Consider the following 25,483-nt stretch of genomic DNA (forward strand, 5'->3'; position numbering starts at 1 on the left):
TCTACCAGAACAGTTTGTCTGTTTTTTGTGGACAGTTTAAGCCAGACACTTCCAGGCATGATCATCACCATCCAATGCATTGTTCAGTGTGATTGGTAATGCCTTCTAGAATGTATCCCTGGTACTTAAGAAAGACAACTTTAGAAACCCATTGGAATACTTCATCCATCTGGCACCTACAACCAGGCCTCACTCCAACTCTGACAATGCATATCACCTTGCCACCTTGAGTATGCTGGCCAGTGTTCACTGACTCACTACATACAAAACTCCTCACAGATTAAACAGGTGTAGACGTTTCCAAGCCGTACCCTGAAGTAACAGTGCAGGATTTCATAGTCTTCTATGAGCCCTCTACCAGAAGGTAGCAGTGGAAAGAGGTGATGTCCAGTGTGTGAAGTGACAGAGTACATCATGTATGATGAATATATGCTGGAGTTTTGCTCGTTCTTCTGAGGTTAGTGATTCAAACCAGATGGAAATAGATAATGTAAAGCTGTACTATATAGGATCAGCCGGTACAACCAGCTGCCTGCAGAGAGTGGCAGTGGTAAGGCACTGTTCCCAAGGGGGACTTCCAATCCCAGAGTTCCTAGGTATAATTAGTGCCAACCAGCCTCACCTGCTGGTTCCTCTATTTAAGGCTGTGGCGTCTGCTTGTCTTTGTCACACCTTTATTGAATGGTCATTGGTAAGGTTTGCTCCAGCAAAGGAAGGCAAAGACAACACAATGTCAACACTAAGACAAAGACAAGTCAACACAAAAGCAATAGCAAAGACATGTCAACACAAAGGCAAAGACAAGTCAAAACAAAGTCAACTCCAAGACAAAGACAAGTCAACACCAAAGCAAAGGCAAAGACATGTCAACACAAAGGCAAAGACAAAGTCAACACCAAGACAAAGACAAGTCAACACAAAGTCAAGGCAAAGATAAAGTTAACACCAGGACAAAGACAAAGTCAACATCAAGACAAAGACAAGTCCACACAATGTGAACAACAAGACAAAGGTGAAAACAAGTCAACACAAAGTCAACACCAAAAAAAGGCGAAGACATGTCAACAAAAATCAAGGCAAAGAAAAGTCAACACAGCATCAAGACAAAAACAAATTCACCACCAAGTTGACACTAAGACAAAGGCAAAGACAAAGTCAACACCACAACAAAGACAAGTCAACACAAAGGCAAAGACAAAGACGAGAAAAAGATAATGGCAAAAGTCAACACAAAGGCAAAGACAACGACTAGAAAAAGCTAATGGCAAAAGTCAACACAAAGTGAAGACAAAAGCAAAGACAAGTCAACACAAAGGCAAAGCCAAAGACAGAGTCAACACAAAACCAAGGCAAAGACAAAGTCAAAACAAAGTCATAGCAAAGACAAACACAAAGACAAAGACAATGACAATGACAAAGTCAACACCAAGTCAAGGCAAAGACAAACGTAAAGGCAAAGACAAAGTCAACAGTAACACAAAATCAACACCAAGTCAAGGCAAAGACAAAGTTATAGTGTAGCCAGGTGGTGAATTGAGAATACACCTTTAAAATGTGTGTCTGTAACTTTAAGAAACACAATCAGAAGTGTTGTCACCCTGAGAGAGGAAAGGGAGGAGCTAAGAGCATGGTAGAGAAGGAGCCTCAAGCTGCAGTGAATGGTGGTGCTCCATTTTAGGATCCATCCAGAGCCATCCTAATGAAATAAGAGGTAAAAATCAGGAAATACTGAACAATATAAGGTTTAGTTGGCCTATAACAGTAGTAGATGTCTATATTGCCTTTCTTAACATGTATTTTGAATGAATCACAACCAGATGCGGGCAGATGGCATTGTTTCTGTGGGGTAGTGTGCTCCTCGTGTTCAAGCCTTGTATTTTTCTGGGTTACAGAAGCTGTTTATCCAAGTTCTCTTGATGAAATGCTCAAGTCTTGTTGAGTAAAGCTGAGTAAATCGAGGTGAGCTTAAAAACAAATATTAAAAGAGCTCTGTTAATGGTATTAATGTGGTATTAATGTTATTTATCTATTTTCTGTAATTAGTGCCACTAACAAATACTGTATTGTGTTCTAAGCTAGGGTTTTACAGTGTATTCATTTTATTTTTATTGTTTCGAGTACAATTTAATCAGAATAAAATACCCAGAAAAAGTTCTTTTGTCATTTGGTGTGCGTCCTTTCCCCGGTGACAATAGCAAAGACAAAGACAAAGTCAACAGCAACACAAAGTCAACACAAAGGCAACACCAAGTCAAGGCAAACACAAACAAAAAGGCAAACACAAACAAAAAGGCAAACACAAAGGCAAAGACAAAGTCAACAGCAACACAAAGTCAACACAAAGGCAACACCAAGTCAAGGCAAACACAAACAAAAAGGCAAACACAAAGGCAAAGACAAAGTCAACAGTAACACAAAGTCAGGGCAAAGACAAAGGAAAATACATTGTCAAGACAAGCCAAAACAATCCCAAACAGGTCAGGTCAAGCCAAACTCTAAATAAAAACGAATAAAGGGCTGTTCAGAATATTACCTACAGTAACATTATAGCTCCAGGTGCAAAACTAGAGTAGAAAACCTTAGAACCTGTTGACATGTGGTAGTAAGGGTACATTCAGACTACTGAACTTCTCAGTTTGGTCCAAACCAAAATAGTATCTATGAAAGATGCTACAAACAGAGTCTGACCTAAAGATTTGATCAACTAAACTATGATGTGGATTGTCTGAAGTGTGAAAACGCTTTTCTGACTTTCGGTCCAATTAAAGGAAGTTGGAGCAGGCTATCCATTAAACACCTAGAAAGGCATATTGCCAAAATCTTCAACATTTTACAAAACAAAGGATTTAAAGTATAATGAGATGCAGCTTATGAGGGTGATGATGACAAAACAAGTTCAAGTTCTTAATTCTGCTCACTAAACTGCAGTGTGAAAGCAAAACTAACTGGACTAAATCTATACAAACTAACATAGACATGAATCTAGGTGTCACGGTCTCGCTCTGTTCCCCTGTGTTTCTCCTGTAATTTTCCGTCACATGTGTCTAATTTGTAGCTCCGCCCCTCGTTACCTGTCCCCCCAGGTGTTCATTGTTTCTTGTTTAGTATATATAGTACCTGTTAATCTACGTTTGCTGTCGGTCTTTGCACCTTCCAACGTTGTCTGTCTCGTCACGTCCTAGCTATAGTTTTGCCACGTTTCTAATTCTTTGTTTAGTTTGTATTATTTGCTTATATCTCTTGTTTGTTTGTTCTTGTTGTTGTTACTCCCCTACGTGTTCGTTTGATAGAGAGAGTCACAGACAGGTGGAGTGAAGTTGAAAGCAAACCAAGTATTTATTACTGAGCTCAGGAGAACCATACACACAGAAAGACAGTTTAACAGCCATCCCTGCATAAGTTCTGACCCCCCTCGGATCTGACTCCATGTTTATACCCCAAATGACGTGAAACCTGCTAATGAGGCGTTGCTAAAATCATCTCATGTTAGTATGCATAATTTCACGTGTTAGTAATCCATTTAACGTGTCTGACCGGACCATCAGTGTTTGGCCTTGACTGTATCCAGCCGGACAGTGTGGCATTGTTTCAGGAATTGGACAGCGCCGTCCTCCCTATGTGCGCGCGTCCTCCTCCCGCTTTGGTAGGTGAAGAACTTTGCACGCACAGAGAGAGAAAGGCCGCACTGTTCGTCCCGAAGGCTCCTTTGTATCAATTCAGTTCGTACAGAGTGCACTAGGCGATGATTGATGGCCGTTAGTCAGAGACATGCAGTGAACGAAATGCTTCAAGCATGAGCTACGCAAGTCACACAATAGATTTCATATGTTATATGTTAATGTGTTAGTAGCGCGTGGTTAGTCCGCCATATAATAGATCCTATGTGTTAGTAAATGCCTTATGTATCATGTGGGTTAATTTGTCATAATAAAGTCTGTGTTAGTCACATGCCTGATCAAACAATGTTTTACTATATATGTAAAGAATATATATTGTGATTATTGGTTAATCTTCTATATAAATGTGTATAAAATACACTGTGAGTCTTGGTTAATGCATATAAAATACAAAGTTTCACACAATGATTATGTAATTATAGATACTAAGTTAAGTAATCATAATTGAAAGATATTTGTCAATACACCCAAGGTATAATAAACAGTTACTCTTCACTTCTTATAGAAAAATAAGTTTTGGTACCTTAAGGAGCATCTTTCTCTCAGATAAAGTTAATAATATATCTTTATTAAAGAAAAAAACTTGTCATTCTCAGGGACAGAAAAAGTCTTAAAGTCTTATTTTTCATGTTTAACTGTTATAGTAGGATAGAGTTCAGTTTGTTAAGGCTCTAATTGTTCTATTATTTTGTACATGACTGTTCCTGAATTTTTTTTATTATTTATTTTGTTATGTTGCACATTGCCATTGCTGTTTTAATAGTGCACACTGCTGCTACCAAAAAAGGGCACTAGATGGCATTACATATATATCTCAATTAAAACATTTAAATTTGACCATTAGTGCCTAATGTGGTGTATTACAGATCACTTTGCACCACTTATATCAAGCCCACCTTTTGAAATAAGATATTGTAAATTTGATTAATTAAACCAATGACTGACCATAGACTGATTTAAAACTGGCATAGGCCTCTCTGCTGTAAAAAAAAAAAAAAAAGAAAATCGAGAATCGATCCCCTCGATATAGATGTGTAAACAGGATTGAAGGACTGTGCTACGGTTCATTGGTAAAGGAACTGGGCTGGATTCTTCTTGAACCCCAACACAAACACATACTGTAGTTCTTGGACGGATCTTGTGGCTATAAAAACCCAAGCAAAAGAAGCTGCTTTCAGACTAGACATTTAGAAAGGTCATACAGGTACATGGTGAGACAGGACAGTTTGTCTGACAATAGACAGTGATGAAGTAAAGCCAGCAAAACTACCGGGCAGATTGCCGGACACTGTTGCTTGTGGGGGTTTCCCTACAGCTGAAGAGTTTGTTTACCACCAGCTTCTGAACTTCAGGCATGGCTGGGTCGTGTTTGTTTGATTCTTATATCATATATCTTTTCACAATAAAAATGACCAAAGACTTTCAGAAGAACACATTACAATAACAAAAACACACAGGCCAAAGGTCATGGGGTAGCATAGTGAAATTGGTCAGGAAGTGATATCTCTGAGGTCATCATATTTTTGGTATGTCTAGATTGTATTCAGATTGATTTTTGAGTCTGGACAGCCAGAATCAGACTTTTTTATCGGATCCAAACTACAATTGGATTTGGTTTGAAATGTGAACACAGTCAAGGCAAACACAAAATCAACACCAAGTCAACTCAAAGTCAAGGCAAAGACAAAGCTAACATAAACTCATTTTTGAGTCTGAACAGCCAGAATCCAAATATATATACTTTTTTTTATCAGATCCAAACTACATTTGGATTTGGTTTGAAATGTGATTACAATCAGATTGGTACTTACGTGTCTTAGTCTGGACATTTAAATCAGTTTGCACAAATCAGATTTGAAAGTGTCTTTTCCATCAACCCCAACATGCAAAGACCCCATGAAACCCAGAGTGACTGAAGTCTGAGGGTCCAAATAGAGAACCATAGGTTAGTTACTGATTCATCCCTCATTGTTCCAGCAATTGATGCAGATACATTTGTCATGTGTGGACATGCAAATCCGATCTGATCACTTATAAAGAAAAAACAGTTTGGACAGTCATTTCAACAGATCCGATTTGTGAATCAAATATTCACAATCAAATCAATATATGACACATATGTATATTTTTTTGGCCAGGGTATTTTCAGGATGACATTGATTTGTACTGATGCATCTCAGACTGGACACACTGGTTACTCTTCAAAGTGTTTTTTTGACCCTCACAACACAAAAAACTACAACCCCACACAATCCAGAGAAACAAAAGGGTGTGGTCCAAGAGGAGCGCCATTGGTTAGTTACTGACATCTATATCGCTTTTCTTCTGACGTGGAACCAGCACCATTCTGGGTTGTGAACCCAATTTTGAACGGGTTTGCCATGTCTCCACTAATAAAAGAAGGTTCTGGAACCAGGTCTGTTTGTTCACAGCGGGAAACAAAGAATAGTAAGTTCTTCTCTAGGTTCTCTCCACTGTCAACGACATATAATGTGATGTTTTGACAGTTTGACACTAAAACTGGTGGAAATGTGGTCTGGTTTGCTGAAAAGCACCATGGCTCTGGTTCAAGAATCAGAATACAATTCCACAGCAGCCCATGCAGATTATGCCTGTGATGCCCAGAAAAATCTGATCACATACAGTGAAAAGACAGTGTGGACAGACAATCTCAACACAATTCCTGATTTGTGACACAAATCAAAACATTTGCCTGCAGTCTAAACATAGCCAAAGATATATTTTTTTCAGACCAGGCTATTTTCAGGGCTGTGAGTTCTTTCTGGAGTTCAAAAATCTGGAGTTAAACAAAAATGTGTAAAAGTGTTAAATGTAGTTTATTCTCCGTCGTAGACTACAAGTTGAGTTAAGGGGAACTCTTTGGCTGTGTAGTATTTCAGAGTTTATTCCAAGGTGTTGAGGAGCGTGACTGTACTCTCTAATGAGCGTGTCAACCAATCCCAGCTTACCATCAGTGTGAAGTCTTGCCCACCAGGGCTCCTTCCGAGGGGTGTTTCATGATATCTTATATGTAGTGGCTGTTTGCCTAGTCCACGTGTTGTTGGCTATAAGAGCAAGTTACCATGTTCTGCACTGTAAAGTGTGACAAAGTGCTGGCAATGCACTGAGAACTGCAATGGAATGAAAAAAATATACAATAGCATACACTTGTTGAGTATGAAATTGTTATTGTAATGGGTAATGATGCTTTTTGTTGTCATTTTTATTTCTAAATGTTCCAAGGTTTTAATAATATTACTTTAATAACAAATGTTTGCATTATTTGATAACACTGTGAAGGAGTTTATGGTAAAATGAACTCCAGTTGAGAGCTGTATTTTACTCTAGATAGGATAAATATTTTAACTCCCACAACAGTTCAGATTTAAATCCTGAACAGAGTTAAAAGGCCAACTCCCAGAAAGGAGTTACTTTAACTCATAGAGTCGATTCGATAGCCACGCATATACACTTAAAATGAGTTAATATTAACTCTCAGGGAGTTTATTCCAAAACAAAACAATACAAATCGTAAATAAGTTGTTTGGGGCCTTGAGTCTGCTCTGGGTCAGGTCTGTACAAGTCATGAGGACTTTCCCCACAAGATCAAGGCACAGAGTCAGTTTCCATTGACCATGTCCAAGCAGCGTGTCAACCCATCCCCCCCCCCCACCACCCCCCTCCATCCCTTCCATGACCGAGTACGTTCTGCTTGTCATGTGACCGGGCTGTGAGAACAATGGCTCGCTCTACTTTTTCCCCAAACCCAGCCACACCGCTCCTGCTGCAGGTGGACACTCTGGCGCGCGCACCGGCCATCAACCCAGATTTTCTGGTTTGTGTGTGTGTGTGTGTGTGTGTGAGAGTGTGTGTGTTTGGCTGGTGAGCAGGGAGTTAATGCGGCAGGGCTGTGGCAGTCGTCCTGCCCCTCAGCCAGATTAATCATGCAGGAGAGACGCAGCAGGCCCCGCTGCCTCCGCCTGGGGGCCTAGCCGGGCCCGCATGTTTCCCCTATCACATGGCCCAGACCCTCGCCTTCTCCGCTCTCTCTTTCTCTCTCCTCTTCCTCCACATACTCCTCCAGGGAGGTGAAAAGGAGGGAGGGGTGGCGGGGGGGGGGGGGGGGGGGGGGTGGCGCGCCTCAGAACGTTTCTTCCTTTCCGGTCTTTCTCTCCTTTCTTTTCTTTTTTTTCTTCTTTTTTTCCCCCCCGTCTGTGGGCGTCGAGAGATAGAGGCGAGGCGGAGGAAAACAGAGGCGTCCGTCTCTCCCCCTGTGTGCCGGCAAACAACAACGGCCCCTTTTTATCTCTCATCGGAGGGCCCCGTCGGCGGTGGCCAGGCTGAGAGGAGGAGGAGGAGGAGGAAGAAGGGGAGGGAGGGATGAAGCAGGGGGGGCTGCCAAGGGCCCTCCCGCACTCTCGCCTGGAAACGGCTCGCCAACGTCTCCGTGCGTCAGAGAACAGCCGCTGCCATTGTTGCTCTCCCAGGCGCAGGACCGAGATCCAACTCCCTATTGGAGCGTGCATGTGTGACTCCGGGTGTGTGTGTGTGTGTGTGTGCGTGTGTGCGGAATGGAGATGACACCCTGAAGGATGGCACGGATGATCGGGAGTTATCGCAAATTAGTTCTGACTAAATCTCACGGATTTCGTCAAAGTTTGCTTGCTTAAATGTCTAGTGTTGGCACACATTAGCTTACAAGTTCATACATATTTTGCAAACCCACCAAATCCAAACTAACACGCCCCTTCACAAAAAAAACTTATATAGAAAATAATAAAAGGATAATAATTAGATACATTTACTTACTTGGTTGTAAAGTGCTGTAATGTTTGGCTCTGCATGCATTGAGCAAAACTGCTAAAAAAGTATTGAAGTTCATTACTCTGTAGGTAGAAGTATAGATACTCAGGGTTTAAAACACTTCTGTAGAAGTTGAACTCCAACTTTTTACTTCTCAAGTAAAAGTACTGTATGAAAGTACTGGTTTCAAAACTACTTAAAATATATAACTGAAAGTAAGTAAAAGGGAACAAATTAAGGTTAAAAACTAAGGCAGAGCCACAGGAGCCTATAGCAGAATACCCCCCCCCCCCTTCCCAAAACACCTTTTTCTAAAAGTAATAATGACTATAATGTTCTAATAAAATGTAAATGTTGATCAATTTTGGATGCACTAGGCTCAGTCGCAAGCTGCACAGTCGCAAGAACCCTTTGGGATTACTTGGATTTCTGCATAAATTGGTCATTAAATGTGTTCTGATCTTCATCTAAGTCACAACAATAGACAAACACTTTCTGCTTAAATATATATGATTTATTTGGTTACTGTAAGAAAACAAATGTAATATTAGTACTGTATTTTACAGTTCTTTTGGTTAAATTTTTGCCACTGCTTTTTGCAGAAGGCCTCTAGTTTTAAGATAATCTTGGGTTTCTTCTGGGTTGTCCACAGCTGGATTTGCTATTACGGACCACGCCCGAGGGATGGTTCAGGGGGCGATCTCAGAAGTCTTTTGGGCTGGATTTCAGGGCCCCCTGTAGCTGAGGAGAGTGATGAAACCGGAGGAAGGAAACAGGAGGGAGGGGCAGTGAGCGTTGGGTGCAGCGTTGTTCATCACAAAGCTGAGGTAGAACTGGAGGAGCTATATAGAGTTTAAGTTAATTGAATACAGGGGTTGGACAATGAAACTGAAACACCTGTCATTTTAGTGTGGGAGGTTTCATGGCTAAATTGGAGCAGCCTGGTGGCCAATCTTCATTAACTGCACATTGCACCAGTAAGAGCAGAGTGTGAAGGTTCAATTAGCAGGGTAAGAGCACAGTTTGCTCAAAATATTGCAATGCACACAACATTATGAGTGACATACCAGAGTTCAGAAGAGGACAAATTGTTGCTGCACGTATTGCTGGCGCATCTGTGACCAAGACAGGAAGTCTTTGTGATGTATCAAGAGCCACGGTATCCAGGGTAATGTCAGCATACCACCAAGAAGGACCAACCACATCCAGCAGGATTAACTGTGGACGCTGTAAGAGGAAGCTGTCTAAAAGGGATGTTCGGGTGCTAACCCGGATTGTATCCAAAAAAACATAAAACCACGGCTGCCCAAATCATGGTAGAATTCAATGTCCACCTCAACTCTCCTGTTTCCACCAGAACTGTCCGTCGGGACAATAAATTATTGTGGTCTAAAACCAGGTGTTTCAGTTTCATTGTCTAACCCCTGTATGTCATAACACCACTTAATGTCTATTTAAAAATGTTCTACACAGATCAAGCACAATATTATGGCCACCTCATTATTTCTGTACCCATGATGCTTTTTTTTACACATCGTAGTGCTATAAATACAGACTGTAGTCCTGTTTCTGTTTTTTCTGCACACTTTAGTATCCTTTCTTCCTGTTCTTCATTGGTCAGGACTTCACAGGACCACCAAAGAGCAGCTATTATTATTGGGGTGTGGGATCATTTTCATTGTGTAAGAGTAGATCAGATGCAGCAGTGCTGCTGGAGTTTTTTAACTCCTCTGTGTCACCGATGGACTGAGAAAGGTCCACCAACCAGAAATATCCAGCCAGAAGTGTCCTGTGAGCAGCATCCAGTGGGCAGTGTTCTGTGATCACTGATGAAGAACTACAGGATGACCAGCCCAAAACACTTCAAGACTGAGTCCCATTTCTCTTTTGTACTCTACCCCTTGTTTTTGAGTGTTACCCTTCCCCTTAGAACATAGTTACAAAGGTAAGGGGTGAATTCCTCCTCCTAAAAATTGGGACAACCCTTTAAGCACTTGATTATGTCATCAGGTGACCATGCGAGGCATGATAGCAGCGATGAGCTAAAGTTCAGGTATTGAATGTCTTCAGAAAGGGGGCAGGTGGTGCAGCAATTAATTATTATTGTCTATTCCTCAATTCGTCTGTGATGGGCAGCTGAAAAATAGATATTTTTTTATTCTACCTTAAATGCTGCAGCCTTAGCTGTCTGTTGCACCATTTAAGGTGGAATGAAAAAGTTGAAAAGGAGAGAAACTACTAGCAATTAGTTTTTTAGCGCATGTTATGAAGACCATACAACAATTAAACTACACATTAAACTATTGTAATGTTATGGTGGTTATTGCAATTTTAACAAAGAAAATACTGACATTTATGGGTTTTTATTAGTTATCTTGCCAGTGATTTTCAGCACTCTGTTTGGAGTGTACCTCTAAAAAATTCTGTGTTTTAGGGGTATGTAGCCCTAAAACTCTCCCCTACCCCTCCAGCCTAACAATAATTAGGACACCCTATCCCTAGATGTGAACACTACTACTACTTAGGGATAGGGCTACGTGGTAGGGCCAAGGGGTAAAATTGGGTTGGGCTCTACAGGGTGGAACAGCCTAGTAGAGTGGACAGTGAGTGTTAGTTAAACACAATGTTTAAAAACTCTAGCAGCACTGCTGTGCTGATGATGCTGAGAACCCACTACCCAAATTATACCTGGCCTGTGGAGGTCCTATGGGCTCCATACCAAAAGTTTCAGGTTGTTTCTTTTTAGGTAGGTAGTCTATGGTGATTGTTAGGCAGCTTTTGGATCATTATCCTGTTATAAAATCCATCATCCATTCACATTTAGTTATTTACAGATGGTTTGACCTTTGCATTCAACATTGGTTGGTACCTGTCATTTGTGGACTCCATCTCTCTACCTCTACCACTACCTCATGGTGATATTACAGTGTTATAACAATAGTATTACAATTGTTATTATTGTGTTATTACAGTGGTATAACTGTTGTGGTGTTACAAAACTTTTATATGTAGTTCGTCATATTTTTAAGCAATTTTTAAAACAAATTATGTAAAAATATAAAAATAAGTTTTTAACACTTATACATTTACTTTTATTAGTAAAACACGTAGCAAATCATTCTATGAAAAGGTGTATCCCCTCTCAAAACAGCTAGTTAAGCTTAAAGCTGATGTCCGTAAGTTTTGGGATTTAGGGCCCTCTCTGGTGAGAATGGGTAATTGCACAGAGCATGCGAGAATCATTTTAAACTGGGCGGGTGTGATGTGGTCTCCTTTCAGTGATGTGGTCTCCTTTCAGAGCGGATGAATCCGATTCCTGGTTAGGTTCAGTCAGAGAGAGAGAATCAGAGAGAGAGAGAGAGAGAGAGTGCTCAGTCAGAAACTTCACTTCAACTACACACTTTGTTTTTACTATGAGTGAACGAGCTACTGAGCTCTGAGTTTCCCCTTCTGAAGTCTCCAGTGCTCCACCAGCCGCTCGCGTTCAGTAAATCTGAGCCGGATCCTCTTTTAGAGGCTGTACGTGTGACATAAGTACGTAAAGACATGTGATGTAGCCGAAAGAATTTACGTGAAAAGCCAACCGTCACCCCAGATTTAGAATAAATATATTAGGTTTAGCAGGGATGGTCGTTCCAGCACCATTAAACACAATATTTTATCCCTTCTCCACTCAGAAATACTTCTGCTTTCAGTTTACAAACAAAATAATAAATATTGCCGCTTTAACATCAGATAAACCTCTGCCTTTAGAAATCTCCAGCAGCATATTATATATATTATACTTGACTTATACTTGGTAAATGGCACTAAAAGTGATATATGAAGGTATGAAGGACTTGATACTCATCCCTACTCATATCTAATTCTAATAGTCAAGTACATTACTGGCCCTGCTCTCTCTCTCTCTCTCTCTCTCTCTCTCTCGTCATCACTCTGACTCTTGCTCTTTTTCTCTCCATGTGGTTTTGAGTACAGCAAGCAGGGGGCAGCCAAGAGGACAGTATATGCCTGAGAAGTAAAGGATGCAATGACCCCTATTACCTTTTTCATATGATACTGAGCTTGATATTAGTGGAATAAACCACATTTTATGTACGTTGTTTTTTGGATATTTGTCAAGAGTTGGTAAATCAGACATTATGTGGCAATGAACAGAGCACATCTTAATGATTTCCTTTAATGTGGCTGCGGAGTCAACAGTCAACCTCAGATGACTCCCATATACCCCCCAGGCATGAACTGCTAAAAAAACACACTCACACACACACACACACAAATAAAAACAACAGTACAAAAAGAATGGTTTTGGAGTCATGGAGGACTTGGATCATTTTATTGCTGAAGTGTGATCATTCCTCACACAGACACAATATCCCACGCTCATCCTCCCATTACCCTCAAATCACTCAAGTCATCAATCTATACAGAGATTCCATATACATCTCTTTCAGTTGTGCAACATAACAATAAAAAAAAATAGTGCAGTCAAATATTAATTACACTTCATCCTAAAAACCAAAAACACTGAATAAAAACAACCTTCAGAAAGGACTGGCCGACAATCCCACTGCAAAGATTAGAAGATGCCGGCTTTTGCTCACCAAGTTTGAGTAAAGGTTTGGTATACTCATCATCAAAATAATAGTTACACCTAGAAGTACAGTAAGTGACGGATTGCAATTATATTGGAAGAGCTATTTGAAAGAAAGTAGCCGAATGAATTTATTGGGTTACGCAAACAGAAGTAGTGTGTAACACGTGGTACACAACCTGCCAGAGTTCTTAGTATGAAGTTGTAGAGGTTCCTAATGGCGTCCTGCAATAATCCATCCCTTTAAAAAAAATCCTTCAGATTTAATGAAATCAAATTGAAGCACATGGCAGTGACATATCATCTTTGTCCTAATGGCAAGCTCTTGAGATGCCAGCAGTATGTGGATGATCATTGTCCCAGAAAAAGCAGGGCAACTACTTGCAGGACCTCATTAACACGTAACACTAGGCTGTTAATATGCTTATAATGGTGATCTGACAAATGATCTGGCAAATTATTGTGCTTGTTTAAGAAACTAGAAGCAGAATGGCAGTGAGTCATCTTCAGAGATGAGTTCTGTTTTTGTCTTGGTGGTTACCCATATGTTAGACCTGTGATACACTGTGATATACGTCTCTACGTGGAGCTCAATAAATATTGACTATATCAGTGTAAATATTGAGTCATTTATTGTTCCTGGTAGAGTTGAATGATGCACCAAATTTGCAATGCTTTTTCAATACTACCATGTCAAAACACCATTTGGTTCTTTATGGTGTTCAATGCTTTTAATACTGTATAAAGCCCAGTTACTTCAAAGCTTCAAAGGAGTCAAATTAGTAGGCACAATTTGATTCACTTCATAAGACAACTGATTCACACCACGGCCAGTGTGGCAGGACTTAGGCAAACCTAGTATTCTGAACAAATGAATCAATGTGTGAATATTCATTTAACTTGGTTGAGTGACTTGAGGACCAATAGACCAATGACCAAGAAGCCAAACACAATCAACTTGGCTCAGCAGTTGGTGGACAGGCATCCTGATCTCTACAGAGAGCTGAGAAGTGGAGAGGTTAGTGGAGTTAGTTAAGATTTTTAAGCTTTCCTAAGATTTACTATTGACTGCTAATCTAACTGTTTAAGCATTAGGGATAAGCTAGACAACCGTCTTGCTGCGTGAACTCGAGATGTTAAAGTTTTTGTGTTTCCATCGCAAATTGGATGTAGTCATGTAGTCTCCTTGATCGCTAAATTGAGTGTGGTCTTATTTACTGAGGTAAAATCTTGATTAATAAAACAGAGCAATGAGTGTTAACATAACATTAATAAATGTTCTTCTTACTCTCCTGCCACCCCTTAAAGTTCATACTGTCAGGTTAATATAACTAATAACTAATAACTAATAAAATATAATAAATAAATCCTCCAAAGAAGCAGAAAGACTAAAGAGAGCTGTAGCTCAATACATCTGCACTGACCAAGTGCCTGTATATCGTCGCCCTATCATATGTCCTATGAAAAAAAACTTATCTCCATTTTTGTCGAATTTTAGTTTACAACATAATTTGAACAGAAAAACTGTCCCTTACACTGTGCCAAAATTTATTGATGGACGGACCAATAGAAACTCTTCAAAATTATCTGAAATAAACTCTTTTTACATCGACTTCCATTGAAAGTTTACAAGGTTTTTTCTCTCTCCTGTAAAAGTTGCCAGTTTGGAGATAAGTGTTTTGTCATTAGACGTTGGGTTCATAAATCTGATTTAGCAGTTAGACAGAAAACATGACATGCCTGATAGAAATGACTTCATGGTCAGACAATTTTATTGATTTATTTTTTGTTCTTTCAAGTATTGTTTTGGTATCGAGAATCATGATACTTCAGTTGGTATCTGTATCGAAGTCAAAATTCTGGTATTGTGACAACCCTACAAACCTGGTAACCTTTATCTTCCTTCCAAATACACAATATTGCCATCCATCCCTTTCAGGTTATCCATCCAAAACATTGAACTTTGGTTCAAATCACTTCCATGTCTACATGTGTATAAAACCCATCACCTATGCAGACTGCTTCTCCAAACATAAGAGAAAAATGTGTCGCTCTCAGAAACTCCAGCATGGTATCGTGAAAATTTCTGTAGAGTCAATCACTACATACCTCCAAACTTCATGTGGCTTCATATTAGCGCAAGAGCATAAGAGCGTAAAGAGCTTCATGGAATGGATTTCCATGGCCAAGCATGGATACTTTTACAAATATAGTATAGCATTGCAATCTGTCACCTCCTTCTGGGTCCAACTATTTTTTGATGATGAGAGTACATAGCCCTTGGATCTTAAAAAAAAAAAAAAAGCTTCAAGCTGAACCATTAGAGTCACTTTTGGGCTCTGGAAGAACCATTTCATCAGAGGTTGCGCAAAAGCCATCTATAAATGGCTCTCAGCACTGAAAGATCTTCCAGACCTTGACCCAAAACTAGGAGCTCGTCATATCATACTGTCTTGGTGCTATCATGCTATAAGATGGCAAAGATAGAAGGGTAGAGGATACAGAAGATAGGCCAGGAGATTGAGTGGTGGAAGTTTCCCTTTACTACTGAGCCTTTAATAAATCCTTATTTCAAAAATAAAAAGTGCTTGATTGGCCCAGCACAGTCAAGGTTTTGCCAGCTGTGATGAATAAAGTATCCAGCAATACAGAGTAAGCTAGTGCTTACTGCGGAAGGATCTGGCCGACATGAAGTGTCTGAAGCACAATACACATATATATCAAGTCATTCACACTGGCATCAATGCATCAAGAATTATTACAAAGGCAAAAGAACACCTCAGTAGTTGAGGAACAGCACAAGTATAAGATTGATTCATAAGCAAAACCTCCAGTTGTGAAGTGTGTAACTTTATGAGAATATAAAAAAACATTATTGGAGAATGGTTTGGCCAAAAAACATGCAATTGATTGATGATTGTTCGAAATAAATTGAGACATATTTGGTGAGTTATTTGGTTGAGTACTGGAGCTACAAGGTTACTGCTTCTAATAAACACTAGAAGTTGTCTAATAATAGTTGCCTAAAAGCAATACCATGCCCTAAATCACATCAACACAACTCCTCAATGCACCAATTCAAAAAAGACATTGAAGTGATTTTGAAAGTTTGGGGCCAATTTTAGGCAAACTGAGCAAAAATGATTTTAGATAACTATTGTCTTGTGTTACAGCATTGTCTTGTGTTACACCAAATATATTTATTGCAAAACAATTATGGTTGCAGCTGCTATAGACTTTTCTGAAAAGTCTTGAAATACCAATTACAAAACTTGTACTGAACAGGGCTTTTAATTTGAAACAAGGGATACAGGAAGTGCAAAAATGTAGCGCGGAAAATAAGGAAGTCTGGGGTGAGTCACAGTTGCATACTACACACTAATACTATCAGATATTTACTGTAAACTAATCTTAGTTGTGCAGATTTGGCAGGATAGTACACAAAACATGAATGTACTGATGTGTTTTGTAATAACAGAGCAATGAAACTATAATCTCTGTCATTTTTCCAATATTGTTCCAAACATGAGCAGCTTCTTCCATTTCATTTTGCACTGCATGGTGGGATTATAGTGCCATTATTACCACATTCAAACCGACTGATTCAGAGTATATGGCACACTTAAAATCCTTTAATTTTACCAAAAATGTATGTATGGATTCTACCAGTCAGGTTATAAGAAGCAGCAAATCACTCTGCTTATATATAAAGGATTTTCAGTGAAGTTTCTCCAGCACCGAGGCTGGAGCAGTATTAGCATTAGCTGCTAATTGCAGTGCTAGCTCTTTCACTATTCTGAGGTGAGTATATTGGATTGTAGTCTGCTTGGTTACCAGGTTTACCAAGCTACATGGAAAGAACCACTAGCTAATAGCACCCTGGGTTACCGGAGCATTTAGGGCTCCTCATTTAGGGCTGCTAACTGCGGCTAGCGCTACTACTAACTGTGCTTTTGAAAATATTGGAAATCTACGCTTACTGTAAATAAACAGATGGACTTTATTTACTCAAATAAACAGTTTTCAGGAAGTTAAAGTTTTTAAATTACAGTTTTGTTTTCCAACCCCAGCGGCTAAACCTGCTGAAATAGAAGGGATTCATGGCCACACCCTTAATTCTTACTACTTTTTCTTAAAATGTGCCTTATAATTCAGTGCGTCTTATGTATGAAAATAGACCGGAAAATAGACGTTCATTGCTAGCTAGCCTTATAATCCGGTGCGCCTCATAGTCCATAAATTATGGTAGTTAATGTTGGTAATTAGCACGCAATTGGGACGTGCAATCCTGAGAGACAAGGGAAAAGAGTACTAAACTAGTTAAATGTTAGCTAGTTAAGTTAGCTAGGTTAAAAAGTTGAATTCAAAACTTTCATGATGTTAAAAAAAACGTCTATTGCACCCAGAGTTGGTGCCGCCCATCAGTGCACTCAGGAACTTCTTGACTCTGATCACTGTTCACTTCTAAAAACAATCCTAGATATATTATATAGAGATTTGAGTTCGTCAGACATGTAATCCTTGTAGCTCCAGTTTAAAACCTTGTAAGCAATACCTGAACACCAAACACATCCCGGCTGATGGACAAAATTGTTAAGAAAAATAAATCTTAAGAAGAATCATATGTTTTCAAACCAAAGACAAAAAACTTAAAAAGACACAGTAAGTTTGTCGTATGATGAAACACACAGGGCACACATCCTGCTGACAAAGCTGAAAGAAGGGGTCAGAGGTTCGTTTGTGTTCGGTGTCAATAGGAGTCAATAGCCAGTAACCTGAAGAAATGTGTAATTGCTCTATTTACTCTGTTGTTTGTTAACAGGGAAGTCAATAACCATTATGTATTGGCTTATAACTATAGAGTAAAACATTGCAATAAACTGTATAGAAGCAACTACAGTTCTTAGCAACAGTCTTCAAGAATAAACTTACAATAGAAACACATAATTTAAAAAATAGGTCAAAAACAAAATAGCCATAAATGGAACTTCTGTCCACTTTTTGCCCCTTTTGCTTTAACTTCTATGATGGAATAAATGACATAAATGAATAAATATCATTTTAAGCATTTAGATTAAAATATTGTCATATTAATCATACTGGTTGTTTTATTTCCTCTATAAAGCTTTTTAAACAATGTGTAAAAGTTACAAAGAAGTGGAACAAAATGTTTGTGCTTCAGCAAAATATGTGCAGATCCCAAGCAAACGTGAAATAAAAGCCTGTAAAAGGTCATAACATTCTGTAAAAAAATAAAAAGGAAAAAGCCTGTAACAACAGTAAAAGGTTGCATTTTGCCAGCTGAGAGATCTTCCAGCGCAATTACAGTATACAAAACAATAATAAAATAATAATATTTAAAAAAAAAAAGCTAAACCCCTCTGTCCCTCGTTCATTAGAGACATTCCTGAGAGAGGCTGTGGACACGTCACCTCCTGCCCCACAGAAGCTCTGCCGGTCTGGTGGGGGGGGGTCTTCTTTGGTCAAGCTGGGAGCGAGGTGATCCAGATGGGTGTCGGCAGCTGCCTGATTACCTGAGTGAGGGGGAGGGTCGCTGCCGTAGGTGAGTGGGCTTGTTTGGAATTGGTGGTTTGTTGGCCCTGAGCGGAGTTTCTGATGGGGAGGAGTGACTGCTGTTCACACTGAAGGCTTTCATCAACTCGGCTACGCGGCCACGCCCCAAACAGCTGTCCCCTCCCACAGAGTCCGACTCTATGGACAGAGCTCGTTTGGAGGCTGCCATCACTCTGAAATCTTTCCCTGTAAAACAGAACGCAACAGAAAATGTTTTATTATGATTATTGAGAAAGTTATATAAGTTATACTGTATAAAGAATATTTAATACGAGTTATGGTTTAAGAGTTAAGACTTTACCACCAGGTAGACCAACAAAAAACAGTATGATTTAATACACACAAATGGCCATTGCTACATTTTGTCACTTACACATTTAACATAAATCTTTAGACTTTGATCCTGGTAGTGTTGTACAGATTGTACAGATACTATATAAGTAATGGTGCTGATACTGATACTTAAACATGGTATCAGGGTTTTTTTTTTATCAAAAGAGAGCATCATTACCAAGAAGCAACCATTCCTGATCAGAAGACACTGCACACGGCACCACCAGGAGGTAAATCACCTGAATTCTAAACACCTGTGTTTGGGCTCAGTTCAACTCATTCTTTGCTAAGTATTTTGAGTACTTTGCTAATAGATTATCCTTCTACAATCTGTTGCTCCTTACCTGTGTTCTCTCTCTCTCGTTGCCGACCCTGTTTTTGTATTTCCCGACCTTGATTATAATTGCTCTCTGATATTGACTTGCCTGTGTATGACCCCTGGACTGATAATCGTAACCTGTATGGTACGTTTTCTCTCTCTTGCTGCTGTTCACTAGTTTTGACCCTGATCCTTCTGACTACCCCTTCTACTGTCCCATTTGTCAATTTTATTTTGTTTTATTGTATTTATTGTTGGCTAAAATTGGCAGCTTGTCCACAGTAACTATGTGATTATTATGTTTTCCAATTATTATTTTGACATAACTAAATTTGCAGTAACCAGTAAATGCTATTCTTTCAACTGTATTCTGTCCGATTTGGGATACAGAACACTGCTTTTAAACAAATTAAAATCTATGAAAATAAAAGACTATAAATATCTGTATTTATTGGCACCTGTAGTTTAAGGGCGTTTTCACATCTGTAGTCCGTTTCATTGGTCCGAATCAGTTGATGAGTTTGTTTTAGTTTTTTTCTCCATCTGTTTGGTTTGGTTTCACACAGGCATAAACCTTAATGCACCAAGTATACAGAGAAGTATAGAAACACAAAGAGCTCCTATGCTCAGTGGAACTGATAAGATGACAGTAAGTGTGAAAGCAACAGGAAGGTGGGCATACTATTCTGACTTGACTGTCAAACAGATAGATACATAGATATGTACAGGGGTTGGACAATGAAACTGAGACATCTGTCATTTTAGTGTGGGAAGTTTTATGGCTAAATTGGAGCAGCCTGGTGACCAATCTTCATTAATTGCACATTGCACCAGTAAGAGCTGTAAGAGTGTGAAGGTTCAATTAGCAGGGTAAGAGCACAGTTTTGCTCAAAATATTGCAATGCACACAACATTATGGGTGACATACCAGAGTTCAAAAGAGGACAAATTGTTGGTGCACGTCTTGCTGGCGCATCTGTGACCAAGACAGCAAGTCTTTATGATGCATCAAGAGCCACGGTATCCAGGGTAATGTCAGCATAATAGCAAGAAGGACGAACCACATCCAACAGGATTAACTGTGGACACTGTAAGAGGAAGCTGTCTAAAAGGGATGTTCGGGTGCTAACCCGGATTGTGTCCAAAAAACATAAAACAACGTCTGCCCAAATCACGGCAGAATTCAGTGTGCACCTCAACTCTCCTGTTTCCACCAGAACTGTCCGTCGGGACAATAAATTATTGTGGTGTAAAACCAGGTGTTTCAGTTTCATTGTCCAACCCCTGTATATATAGGTAGATTCATATAGCCAATGTAGCTCCTCTAAGTTAGCTCATATAAAAGAAAGAGACTAAGAGAGAAAGAAAGAAAGTGAAAATGAAAGGAAGAAATAGGGACTGGGCGAAGCAACTGTAATACAAAGTGATGAGCGGGATATTGGCCAGGCCTTTAGCAAAAGTGGGACATTTTTACTGATAGCATTATGACACTTCTCATTACAGCTCAGTAACGCAGGCCATGAATCCATCGCTCCCTCTATTCTTCCTTCCTCTCGTGCCCTTCTTTAGCCCTCTCCCTTTCACTGTTTCCTCGCACTGTTTCTCACCCCCCCCCTCACCCACCTCAGCACACAGTCTCTCTCTCTCTTACTCTTACTCTCTCTCTCTCTCTCTCTCTCTCTCTCTTTTTTCCCTCTTTCTGTCCCTGGCTCTTTCTTCCTGGGCTGTAGACTGCCAGACCGGAGGTCGTCGGCGAAGGAAGTGGAGCAGGGACGCAGCTGGGTATAGTTGGTGTGTGTGTGTGTGTGTGTGTGTGTGTGTATACGTGCGTGCGAGTGAGTCTGTGTGTGTGTAATTGAGGGACGGAGGGATGGAAGATGAGGAAAGGAGGGCCGCAGGGATGGCGGTGGAGAGCAGACAGACGCTGCTCAGACACCAGAAGGCTTGAGGAACCGCGTATTTTTAGCCCCGTCCCCGGGGGACACAGATGTGTGAGCGCTCTCCCTCTCTCTCTCTCTCTCTCTCTCTCTCTCTCTCTCTCTCTCTTTCTCTCTATCTCTCTCTCCTTCTCTCTCACACACTTACCCCTTCTCGCTTTCACGCACAAACTCTGACACGCTTATTTTTTCCACCCAAACTCGGCCTCTCCCAAACACAACCTCACACACACACACACACACACACACACACACACGGCGTGCTGTTTCCGATGAACGAAGTGTCCCAATATTCCCTGCTGTGAGTCACGAGCCAGAGCGGCCAGCGGCAGAACCACGAGCTGCAGGGTCTATCAGCCAGACACACATTTATATATACATACACACAACTCAAACAACCATTACATTATGACCACCTCCTCCTTGTTTGCACATTATCATTAATTTAGGAGCACTTTTTCTGTAAGAAGTTCTATAATTACAGACTGTACTTCTGTATCTGTTTCTCTATATACTTTATTATCCTCCTTCTTTCACCTTGTTCTTCAAAGGTCAGGACCCCACAGGAAAAAGACCACTACAGAGCAGGTCATTATTCTCAGCACTGCACTGACACTGATTAGCATGTGGTGGTGTATAAGGTGTTAGTGTGTGTTGTTAGCGTTGAGCTGCTGGTACAGTGAGTAGACCAGATACAGCAGTGCTGCTGGAGTTTTTAAACACTGTGTTTAATCACTCACTGTCCTCCACTCTATTATACACTCCTACCTACAGGAGCTGCTCCACCTTGTACATAAAGTAAAGTCAGAGATCTGAATAGGAGATCTGAATCCGATGCTGTCCAATTCATATTAATCATTCTTTAATTTCTTTGATTTTACCAAATTAAAAACCTCTAGAATATTATCAAGAGGAAGATGTACGATCACAAGTCACCAAACCAAGCTGAACTGCTTGAATTTTTGCAACAGGAGTGGAATAGAGTTATCCAAAAGCAGTGTGTAAGACTGGTGGAGGAGAACATGCCACGATGCATGAAAACTGTAATTAAAAAAACACCAAATATTGATTTCTGAACTCTTTAAACTTTATGAATATGAACTTGTTTAAATATATGATTGAAAACATTGCATTTGACTGAAACTCATAAATGCATGTAATTAAACTTGTCAATCAGTTTTTGATCTGATTATGAATTATGTATGATTTATCATATATACAGTAAAAAACAGAACAGTATTGTAACAAGTACTGCAGCTGGTTTGACCTTAAACTCAACAACTTTGCACCTGTATGATCTCATATAAGTCTCTTCAGACCTTACAGTTACTGCCAGAATCCCCCAGTGAGGGTCTTATATTCAACTGGCAATCCCGCTTAAAGGGGTTTCATACTGACCTGGCAACCTATGACTAAATCTCTATGGTTTATACTTTTGTGTTGTATTAACGCATTGCCTCCACATGTGTCCGTGTTTTCCGTGTCATGACATGTCAGATATATATGAGTAGGTACATGTATGTTATGACCAAAAAAAGTGCAAACACACACACACACACACATGCACACACATACACACACATGCACACACACACACAGCCTGTCCAGCTATTAAAGAGGCAGGGCCTAAACTGCCCTATAACTACTCTCCCTATATGATGTGTTTCCTCTCTTCCTCTTCTTCTTCCTCCTCCTCCTCTTCCTCTTTCTCTCTCTGTCTCTCTATCTCTCTCTCTCTCCCTCCCTCCCTGTCTACCCCCCCATCCACCCCCCACCCCCAGTCCCTGACCTGTGGTTCCTGTGCTAATGTCCTCTCTCCGCACTGCGTGGGCCTGCAGCCTCTGATTGTCTTGCTGTGTTGTGTGGTCGCCACGGAAACCCTGGACAGGCTCCAGCGACCTAGGCGGGCACACATGCACGCGCACACACACACACGCACCCACAAACAGGCACACTCACACACGCACACACACGGTCACACTCGTAGTCCAAAGCTGTTTGATCCACCACGTTCTCCACGCCCCACTAATAGCCTGTACTGCGCCCTACAAACACATCCCATATGTGTGTGTGTAAAAGCTTGTGCGTGTGTGTGAGGGAGTGCGTGTGTGTGTGAGTGTGTGTAAGTGTGCTTGGACGCGTTAGCGTCCTGCACACCACTCCCCTGCCCCCCCCCGTTAGCTGACACCAGCATAAAGCCTCACACCTCTACTCCATCCATGCTGCCACTTGCCCCAGCGTTGCGTTTTTCATCCTACCAGAACCGCCCGCTTCCTCCCATCACACACACACACACACACACACACACACACACACACACACAAAACATGATCTGAGAGACGCTGTGGAACTTGAGCCTGAAACCCCCACACACACATACGCCCAGTACCTCCACGACCTCGCAATCAGTTGTGACAAAGCCTGGAAACACCTGATCACCAAACATCAACTCTCTCATTTTAATTCTCTCTCTCTCTCTATTCTGCAATGTCTACAGGCCTCTCTCTATATCTATCTCAGTTTCTCTCTTTCGCTTTCCTACATGCTTCTATTCTTTCTCTCTCACACTATCATCTCTCTCTCTCTTTCACTCTCTGTCCATCATCTCTCTCTCCTGCAATGTCGCTATAGGCCTCTCTATCCCTAACTCCCTAACTAGTTCAATTCAATTCAATTCAATTCAAATTGGCTTTATTAGCATGACTGTTTAAAAAAAAAAACAATGTTGCCAAAGCACACAAATATCAAAACCGAACCTATAGTGAAACAACGATGAAACATAAACATCAATTAATTAAAGAAATAATAATAATAATAATAATAAAAAATCACAATAATAATAATAACAACAATGATGATAATAGTAAAAACAACAATAATAATAACAATAGTAATAATAAAAAAATTATAGTGATTATAATGATCAAGTATAATAATATTAACAGTTGTTTATTAGGGGAGTTACTGCCTAGTTACTGCCTCATGCTCTCTCTCTCTTTCTCCATTGTCTCTCTCTCTCTTGCATTGTCTGTACTATAGGCCTCTCTCTATATCTCTCTCCTATATGATTTCACTCTCTCTTTCATAGTATCATATTTCTTTTTCTCTCTACATCATCTCGCTCTCCTGCAATGTCTATAGGCTTCTCTATCCCTAACTCTCAGTTTCTCTTTCTCTCCTACATGCTTACATGCTTTCACTCTTTCTTTCTCACACTATCATCTGACTCCTTCTCTCCCTACATCATCTCTCTCTTCTGCACTGTCTACAGGCCTCTCTCTATAGCTCAGTTACTCCCTTTCTCTTCAAGATGCTTTAACTTTTTCTCTCTTTAACTTTCTCTCTCTCCATCATCTTTCTATCTCTTCTGCAATGTCTAAATCTCTCTATAGCTCTCTGTTACTTTAACTTTCTCTCTCTCCATCATCTTTCTCTCTCTTCTGCAATGTCTAAATCTCTCTATATCTCTCTGTTACTTTAACTTTCTCTCTCTCCATCATCTTTCTCTCTCTTCTGCAATGTCTAAAACTCGCTATCTCTCTCTGTTACTTCCTCTCTTCAAAATGCTTGAACTTCTTCTTTCTTTAACTTTCTCTCTCTCCATCATCTCTCTCTCCTGCAATGTCTGTACTATAGGCCTCTCTAACTCTAAATCCCTACTCTCTGTTTCTCTCTCTCTTTTTCTCTCTCACTCACTGCATTGTCTCAAGGTCTCTCTCTCTCTCTCTCTCTCTCTCTCTCTAACTCTTTTACTAACTCTCCCTCACCATGTCATCTCATCTCTTACTCCATGATTGCCCATCTCTAACTCTCTCTTTTTGCTATCTTTTTCTCACTCTAGACTCTTTGTCTCTTAGTTATATTCTGTCTCTCACACTATCCTTTCTTCACTTTATCATCTCTTTCTCTCAGGATCCAACAGCCTATTCCTAACCCTCCCAATACTAACATTCTCTTTCTCTCTCACTCTATTATCTCTCTCTCTGACTGTCTCTAGGCATCTAGGTACATCTATCTCTCTCTCAGTTACAGTTACTCTCTTTTTCTTTCACTCCATATATTTTTTCACTCTATTCCTCCTGCACTAGGTTCTCTCCTGTCTGTAGGTCTCTAAGCCATACTCTCTCTCTTTTTCTCTCCTGCTCTGTGTCTGTGTCCCTCGCTCACCAACTCCTCTCTCCACCCGCCTGTCAATAATCACTGTGTGTGTACATGCCATAAGTGGGCCATTTCTACCTCCCCTCCA

General features: G+C 40.3%; 2 protein-coding genes across 2 annotated transcripts in view; one reads left to right on the plus strand and one right to left on the minus strand.

Moving 5' to 3' along the window:
- The window catches only part of rasgrp2 (RAS guanyl releasing protein 2 (calcium and DAG-regulated)), a 494,831-nt gene that overhangs the window by 104,270 nt on the left and 365,078 nt on the right, over positions 1-25,483 (plus strand). The gene's annotated exons all lie outside the window — the stretch shown is intronic.
- Positions 12,784-25,483, minus strand: part of zgc:100829 (uncharacterized protein LOC445149 homolog) — a 50,888-nt gene continuing 38,188 nt past the window's right edge. The window contains exon 8 of the mRNA XM_007234573.4: positions 12,784-18,834. Coding sequence (XP_007234635.3) covers positions 18,605-18,834 — 230 coding nt within the window. The 3' untranslated portion in view covers positions 12,784-18,604. The remainder of the gene's footprint in view (positions 18,835-25,483) is intronic.

This window comes from Astyanax mexicanus, chromosome 17 (genome assembly GCF_023375975.1).
Source record: "Astyanax mexicanus isolate ESR-SI-001 chromosome 17, AstMex3_surface, whole genome shotgun sequence".
Lineage (NCBI taxonomy): Eukaryota > Metazoa > Chordata > Actinopteri > Characiformes > Acestrorhamphidae > Astyanax > Astyanax mexicanus.